This window comes from Cheilinus undulatus, linkage group 11 (genome assembly GCF_018320785.1).
Source record: "Cheilinus undulatus linkage group 11, ASM1832078v1, whole genome shotgun sequence".
Lineage (NCBI taxonomy): Eukaryota > Metazoa > Chordata > Actinopteri > Labriformes > Labridae > Cheilinus > Cheilinus undulatus.
Window position 1 is genome coordinate 49,769,092 of NC_054875.1, and position 9,103 is coordinate 49,778,194.

Sequence of the window (9,103 nt, forward strand, 5' to 3'; positions counted from 1 at the left end):
ATCCACAGGAATCCTGTCCTGTTATGAGCAGACCTGTAAACTTTACACGAGTCAGGCGATTTAATCTAAATTTCGATTAGTTGCTCAGCCCGAATCTTTCCTGCAGCTGCAATCAGAAAAAACAGAACCTTTAAGATCATCAGTCAGAGTGTTAAGGCTCGGTTATGTTTTCAGCACGGACAAAAACTGATGCAGAAACTTCTGGTGCATTTGTACCTCTCGCCGATATTCTGATATTCTCCCCCAAAGCTAGGGGGCAGTGTCTTCAAGAATTACGTCTGTGGCGTGTTTAATGTCTGTGTCTGTTAGAATTTCAGGGATGTGCACGGCCAGATGAAAATGGGCTGCACGGGACCCCCCCGAAGGGGCGTGTCTTAATATTTGACATCACATTTGACGCACAGACACTCGCGACCTCGCGGATGCGTCAAGCATAAAACAGGCTTTAACCAGGACAGACACTTTAACAGCTTTTCCCCCTCAGTATGTGAAATTCATCCATGAAACCCAAACACTGCTCCACTGTTTGGTAAAAACAAAAAACCCTCACACGGTCCAAATATCATGAACAAAAAAAACAGTGGGCCGACCCACAGAAGCATGACGGTGTGACCATACAGCCCCGCTGGATCTGAGCCAATCAGAGCTGCAGGCAGAAATGTGTTTTAACAATCATTTCACCACCAACATTGTTTCAGTGATAAATCTCAAAGATAAAGAGGGAGGTAAACTCCACAATGAAGCAGCACAGGCATCAGTGGAGCTCAGGTTTTACTGAACAGTCTCCTGAAGTCTTAAAGGCTTTATTCTAAACAAACATCATCATAGACTCCAAATTAACGACTGATACTAGATTTTAGCTTACTCTATATGTCTGTACATACATACAGCTTGAATATCTGGCCAGGTTTCCCAGCCCTAGCCAGTCTGAGCTGCTGGAAATGTTTTCATATTTACTTTGGACACCACAGAAGAAGAACAACATCTGTCAGCAGCTTTGTTTGACTGCACTCAGTCCGACCTGTGTGTGTGTTTCTGCTGAGTCATGTTCCTGTAATCCAGCAGTCACTCACACACACACACACACACACAGCTCCTCTACACTGTAAAAAATGAGCCGACTCAGCTCTGATTTAAACTCAAACAGCTGCAGAGCTGAAAGAGAGGAGCGTTTTCATCTTTACTCAGACTGTGATCAGAGATGGAATAAGAACACGATCATCCCTCTGCTGCACGTCAAACAATAATCTAATTCAACCAAACTTTAATCTAATTTCCAGAAAATAATCTGAATTAATCACCAGCAGCAGCTGGTTTCCTTCCTCTGCTTTCATCGTCTGATTCCACAGAGACAGCCACCAGGGGGAGCTAATCCTCCAGCTGCAACTATTAAACCACAGAAGAAGAAGTCATTAAAGGCCGATGTGAACACTTCAGCTGCATCAGGATCAAAGTTTAGACCAATCAGAATCCTCCAGGGCTGCAGAATGAAGCCAGAGTAGAAACCTAAACCTGCAGTTCCTCTAGTGTCCACTAGAGGCTGATAATGGCAGTGAGTCCGTCCCCATAGAGCCCCATGTGAAAGGCTCAGACTGTACAGCAGAAATAAACATGTTTACCGCCTGGGTAAGACCAAAGCCAGGAGGTAGACTCATCTGTCTGTAAACGTAGATGTCATCCTGAGCGTCTGAGATGTGTCCATGCAGCAGCCATCTTGGAGAGGGGTAGCCAGTCTTACAATAAAAACAAAAGTCTTTGGACAGCACGGACACCGAGCTGGACCAGGCGATCTGCTCCACAGTTTCTATCCTGGACTCTGACCCTGAAGTGAACGCTGTAAGGCTGGTTTAAGGCGTAAATGAGTGGAGGAGGTGAGGACAGGTAAAGGTGGGAACATAGTTCTGATCAACACAACAGCAGCATGTTCACGTCAGAATCCAGAGATCTGTTTCACTCACATAAATCCCACCTTTGTCACCAAAATCCACCTAAATTACAGATTTAAAATGCCTTTAGAGTCAGGTTGATTTATGTTTATCTATCAGTGTGAACAAGGCCAGATTTAGCGTCATGTAAACTACAGTATGATCCTTTAATTAGAGCCCCAGGAGCGACTTTAGCTCAAGAACAAGCTGAAGGAAAAGCAGCAGCATTTCAAAATAAAAGCCCTGATTTTATACTTCGACTCTGAGCGTGATAAACATTCCTCTCTCTGTGCTGTAGAAGAACTGAACACATGTGAGAGAGCGTGGAGGTGCTGCTGAATGCTGAATGGGACGCGGCCGAACGCTGTAAAAAATGTTCCTGTTAAAAAAGAACAGCGTGTTTTTCTGGATAAAGAAACATCTGGAAATGTTTGAGGGAGAAAAACAAGTGAGAGAAAACAACAGTCCGCGTCATCATCACCATCTTCATCACATCCTCATCCTCATCAGAAGAAATCCTTATATTAGTAATAGTTTGGTTTTATCTGAAGTAAACTCAGAGTTTTAATCCAGAGAATCAGTGCCGTCTCTATTCCAGCTTTAGGAAACAGAAGAGCTTCAGTCAGAGTCGCACCAAAAGCTGCCGTAAAACAGAGAGAGAGTCTGATAGGGATGCACCGACGTTGGCTGGTACCAGTACCAGTCATGTGGCATAAACCAATGAGACCATGTCTAAACTGGACACAAACCTTGGCAGCATTCGGGCAAATAAATCCATGAGTTTGTTTGGATCTATTAGAGCAGTGTTCCTGCTCAACCAAAGAGCCAAACTGTTGAAAAGCACCTTTGCATGAGCCACAATCTGAAAAGAGGCAAAAATGGAGAAAAATGACATTAAAATAAGTTAAAGATGGAAAAAAAGTGACAACATGGGTTAAAAGGGGCAAAACAGGCATAAAGTGGCAAAAATGGGTGAAAAGTGACTAAAACAGGCAAAAAGGAGCAAAAAATGTGGGAAAATGGGCAAAAAGTGTCTAAAATGGGGGGAAAGTGGTATTTAATGGCAAAATGCAGCTTAAATGAATGAAAGGTGAGGGGAGAAAATGCAAAAAAGAGCAAACAATTGTAAAAAGCAGGATAAAAGAGACGAAATGTGGTGAAAAGGGACAAAAATTTAAAATGGAAAAAATGGGTGAGAAGTGACAAAGAAATGAGACAACGACAAAAATGATCAAAAAGCAGCAAAAAAAAGAGGCAAAAATGAATGAAAAGTGACCAAAACAGGCAAAAAGCAGCAGAAAAGATGGAAAAAGTGAGCAAAAAAAGGCAAAATGGGGGAACATTTGCAAAAAGCAGGATAAAAGAGGCAGAAACAGGATGAAAGTGGCAACAAGAAGTGTCCAAAGTGGGCTTAAAGCAGTAAAAATGGATTACAAGTGGCAAAAAAAGGGGAAATGGTTGATATTAAAGCCAACTGTCTAACTGTGGGAAACAAACAGATTAATGTGACTTACACTGGATAATTTCTGAAGTCAAAGTTTTTCTTTTTTATGGTTTTGGGGAGAATAATGTTTGAAATGAAGACATGAAAGAGCCAGGCATTGAGAACCTCTGTGTTAGAGACATGATGCTAACAGCTGCAGCTAACAGTCAGCATCATTTCTGCACCACACCAGCTCACTATCTCGCTTTAACACACACAGTGTGTGTGTGTGGGATAAACAGACGTCTGTTAGGAGGTTTGGTGTGAATACACTGCTCTGGTTTCTGTTCGTTTCTGTCTTGGGGATGATGATGATGATGATGATGATGATTATGGTGATGATGATGATGATGGTGATGATGTTGGAGGCTTTCCTGTTGGCTGTCTTGTTACCTTTGACCTCTGCATGGATGTTCAGTTCTCTCTAAACTCTCGTTTCTAAACATGCAATAAAAAGTCCAAACTGTTTCAATCAGGACTAAAATATTAACCGTCCAGGTTTAAGCCAACAGAAACTGTGATCAGGATGCTTCTGCTCCAGAATAAACTCTGTAAAAACACCAGAGTGGAGGTTTCAAACGGTCCACAAACAAATGAGACAAAAATCCCTCCTCCTCCTCCTCCTCCTCCTCCTCAGTCTGTTGATCTCAGACGGCGGGCAGAGAGACGCCGCCTGCTTGTTTTTACTTTTGCTTTCCTTCTGACAGACACTGAACTCCAGGGTGTGGTGGACTGAGGGGGAGACCACATTCAGGAGGACTAAACCAGCCCGGGCCTGTCGCTCCTGGTGGGAAAACACCAGAGAGAGAGAGAGAGAGAGAGAGGGAGGGAGAGCGAGCTACTGTGTGAGTTAGCTGGATGACTCATGGCACCAGAAGGCAAAGAGGATCTCAGGTCAAAGGTCAGACAGCAACAACAACAGTGTGCCCTGTAGTCTCAGAATATACATAATCTTCCTCATCACCATCGTCGCTCTGAGCTCTCATGGTCAGGGCGAGCGTTCACGACAAACGTGGCATTAATCTGGGTGGACCGTCACTGATAAACTAGCAGACTAAAAACTACTCCAGGGTGGGTACAAAGATCTGGATCTCACTGAAGCTCAACGTTAGACCAGACCAGAGGTTTTCAAAGTGGAGGTCCTGACCCCTCTGAGGGTCACGGGGGGGGGGGGGGACTTGGAGGGAAGAGCGGAGGAAATGGAGCAATAATAAAAATCAACTGATGGCAAAAAACATGTTTGTCTGAGTGTTTTTAGACGTCTTTATCCCTACAGATTAAAATCTACAACTCCTTATTCAGCGACAAATATCTCAACTAGAAGACGCCACATTTAATAAATGATTATTAAGACTAAATATTTCTGAGTTCAATTTTTAATATTGATTCTTGTGAGGACAGAAATCATAAAGTCACATAAATTAAAAAAATCATCCTAACTGAAACCAGAGGGTACGTTACGAATCATTTCTGATAATGAACTGAGGAATTTCAGTGTTTTCTAACTAACCCTCCTCTGCAGGGGCACAGAAAAGTTCTGAAGCTCCTGCACCAGACCTCAGCTTCCCAACCTGAGGTTCATGACCCCGAGGAGGGACGTGGCTCTGCTCAGATTCAGGTTCACACATATGAACTAAAATCCTAAAGAATCATCTGTGTGGGCCTTTAAAAGAGTTTTTATCAAGAAAGAAAATGTCTGACTGCACGTCTCATTGATGTTTAAGAGTGAAATTACAAGATAAAAGTCAAAACACACATAAATATCAAAATCCATTTACAAAACAGCACAACTACAGGATAAAACGTCAAAATATGAGAATTGAAATCAAGTAGTGATCAAATCAAGCTTTAGAACATTAGGATTACAAAAAAAGTCAATTTAAGGCTAAAGAAGTCAAAATCAGGTCATAAAACAACAAAATTATTGACTAAAGATGTCAAATTATAAATTGAATGGTCAAAATCTCAATATCACAACAAAAAAATTAAATATATGTCAAATTATGAGAGGAAAAAAGTCAAAATCAGGAAAAAAGCAGCCAAAATTTGGGGTTATGTTGTTGAATTATTAGACAAAAAGTCAAAAAGGATGTCAAATGTAGAAACGAACAGAATTAGGATATTAAATATCAATTTTATAAGATAACGATAAGATATCATTAGATAAACAAAAATACTAAAAATCAGAATTTTTAACACCAACATTAAGAGATAAAAGTCTAACGGCTCTGACAGTCAGAAATATGAGATAAAATGTCACATTACAAGATGAAAAGTCAAAATTAAGATAAAAAAAACTAAAATAGAAGAAAAAAAGTCACTAATGAGGCACTAAAAATCAAAATCAAGTGATAAAATATAAAATTATGAGATAAAATATAAAATTATGAGATAAAAAGCCAAAAATGGAATATAAAAAAATCTTGATGTTAATGATCAGACAAGGAGTCCAAGTCCAAAAAATGAAAAAAAACAAACAAAAAAAAAAACAGTCAAATTTATGAGATAAAAAAGTCTCAAATATGAAATAAAAGTCTGACATTAACCAACAAAATGTCAAAGATAAAATGACATAATTACGAGATTTAGGCTAAAAATATGAGATTAAAGGTCAAATTATGAGGCAGAATAAATAATTATGAGATGAAAATGTTAAAGGGAAATCAGAAATAATGACAAAAGCCAAATAACTAAAAAAGAGTTAAAATCATAATTATCTGATATCAGACACCACAGTGATGGGGGAAAGTCCAGATCTGAGATCAGACTAAGTCCACATCCTGACTGTCAGCGGTTTTCTCTCATAATCCTGGTCCAGGACTCTGACTTCCCTATAAATGCTGTCATGCTTTTATTCTACAGCCGGAAGTGAGCCTCCATAAACAACAGAGAAGTCTGTCCCTAACCAGCCATGTCTGAGGTCCCATTCATGAGCCGGAGGATCCGGATCAGACTAAAGACGGGACCTCAGTCCTGTGTCAGGTCCAGTCAAAGCTGTCTTTGTTAAACCGGACCCTCTCTCTTAAATACCCACATTTATGAATGGGGTCCGGTCTGGATGCTCGGTAACGGGAACGGGGGACTACGGGGGGCTACAGGGACTTCCGGACTCACCGAACCAGGTTGAGGGTCTCAGCCGAGTCCAGGATGACGAAGACGGTCTGCGGCTGGAGGATCCCGGCCTCCTGCTGGGTCTGCTCCGGGCTCGCAGCTGACATTTCCCCGCACACAGAGACGATCTCACGGCCACTCGGTGCACACAGAGGGGCTTTATCTCCCAGCAGCCACCGCGGGATCAAAGAGTGACAATCACAGCAGAGACATGAGGAGCCTCTGTCACTGACGAGTCACGGCCCGAGTCCCTGCAGGTCCGGGTCTCTGACAGATCCGGGTCTCTGACTGCTGAGTGGGACTTTAGGAGAGTCAAACAGAAGCTCAGAGAGAGAGAGAGAGAGAGAGAGAGCAGCTGGGAGCATAGACATACATCACATAGATCACACCGGTAACTGTAATTTAAAGAGTCATTAAAAGACTTTATATGAGCCAGAACTCTCCAGATAGTAGCCCACACCCCTACTGCTCATGAGTTTAAAGGAAAAGTACAATATTTATTTATATAAAAATAAAGATGTTCCCTGTGAGGACGGTTTCATGTTTACAGCAGGAATCAGTCAGAAAAACTGTTTATCATTCAACCATCATTCATGAGAAAACTCAGCCTCACAGTTTATTCAGGAAGTTTCCACACCTCCTTCACTTGTCAGTTCTCTTGGTGCAGTCTGATGCTACACCTGCAGCAGGTGAGGCAGACCCCGCCCACATCCTGCACAGATTCTGACGGTCCATGTTAAATATTCAGAGTAACAGTGTGTTTAGTTAAAGGCAGTACTGATGTGTTTGTCTTATTTACACGTCATTTATCAACAGTTATTTTTCAGGCCTGTGTCTGTCTGTGCAGTTGTAGTAGTGAGGCGTCTGATTTACCCACACAGGCTTTAATACGTTTGATGAATGAAGTTCTAGTCAGACAGAAGTCAGGTTAACTCTGACTCAGACCTGCAGCAGCAGCGAGCCACTCAGACTTCACGTCCTCCTTTTATTTCACCCATGACAGTCACATGTTCATCTTTATAGTCTTTGATGACGTCTGTGATGGCTGCAGCTCTGCACACCTGTGCAGGTTTACCTGAGTTAAGGTTGCATAACTAAGAGCTGTATAAATCCAGCAAAGAGTTTGTTTACATTTCCCTCTACTATCAACAATCAGAGATCTGCAATCACACAGTCTGGACTTTGGACAACATGATTTCCTTCCATGACATCGTCACACTTTAAACAAAGCTGTATTTAAACTACATTTAGATTTTAAGATTCTCTAAATAAAGGGTGAATTCTGATTCCTGTGACCACAGAACAGTTTTCCATGTTTCCTCCGTCTGTTTGAAATGAAGGCAGTGGTGTTTCTGGTGAACCTCTGCCCATCTTTACCTCTGAGAGACTCTGCCTCTCTAAAATGCTCCTTTTACACCCAGTCATGTTGACAATAAACCTAGTTAGTACTAAAACGCTCCTCCAGCTGTTTTTCATTTGTACCACTTACTTTTAAAGCCCCTTTTCCTCCTGTCCCAACTTTTTTGAGATGTGTTGCTGCCATCAAATTCAAAATGAGCTAAAATTTTTCATAAGATGGTGAAATGTCTCAGTTTCAACATCTGATATGTTGTTGTGCAGAGCTGCAGCGCCCCAACTTTTTTGGAACAGGGTTGTCCCAGTCTTTGTGAGGGTTGCTGCTGAAATGAGCATGAAGGATGTCAGAAAGTGATGATGGTTTTATAATCTTCACCTTAGAGCAGACAGCTGCTAGAGGAGGATGTTTTCATGATTGTGTCTATGAATCAGAAATAAATTCTTCATTAAGCTGAAACTTTAAATATATTTTTAACAATTTAATAAGATAAATATAGAAAAAATTAAAAGTTTGCTGTTACATATTTTATTTTAACAATATAAATAAATATAAAAGATTGCTACTACATTTGTTATTTTAAAAATATACGTATAAATAAATGTAAATGTTTGCTGTTACATATTTTATTTTAAAAATATAAATAAATATAAAAGATTGCTACTACATTTGTTATTTAAAAAAATATAAATATAAATAAATATAAAAGTTTGCTGGTACATAGTTTTACTTTAAAAATATAGATATTAATAAATATAAAAGTTTTCTGGTATATATTTTTATTTTAAAAATATAAATGTAAATAAATATAAAAGTTTGCTGTACATAATTATTTGTTTTAAAATATAAATGAATATAAAAGTTTGCTCGTACATTTTTTTATTTTAAAAAATATAAATAATATAAAAGTTTGCTGCTACATATTTTTATTTTTAAAACATAAATGTAAATAAATATAGAAGTTTGCTGGTACTTTTTTATTTAAAAAAAATATAAATAATATAAAAGTTTGCTGGTACATTTTTTATTTTAAAAATAAAAATATAAATAAATATAAAAGTTTGCTGGTACATATTTTATTTTAAAAATATAAATATAAATAAATATAAAGGTTTGCTGGTCAATTTAAAAAATATATAATTATAAATAAATATGAAAGTTTGCTGGTATATCTTTTACTTTAAAAATATAAATATAAATAAATATAGAAGTTTGCTGGCACATATATAT

General features: G+C 39.2%; 1 protein-coding gene across 1 annotated transcript in view; it reads right to left on the minus strand.

Annotated features, from left to right (window-relative positions):
- tfe3a (transcription factor binding to IGHM enhancer 3a) overlaps positions 1–6,826 on the minus strand; it is a 28,600-nt gene extending 21,774 nt beyond the window's left edge. The window contains exon 1 of the mRNA XM_041798612.1: positions 6,523–6,826. Within this exon, the coding sequence (XP_041654546.1) occupies positions 6,523–6,626 (104 nt within the window). The 5' untranslated portion in view covers positions 6,627–6,826. The remainder of the gene's footprint in view (positions 1–6,522) is intronic.
- Between the last annotated feature and the right edge of the window lie 2,277 nt (positions 6,827–9,103).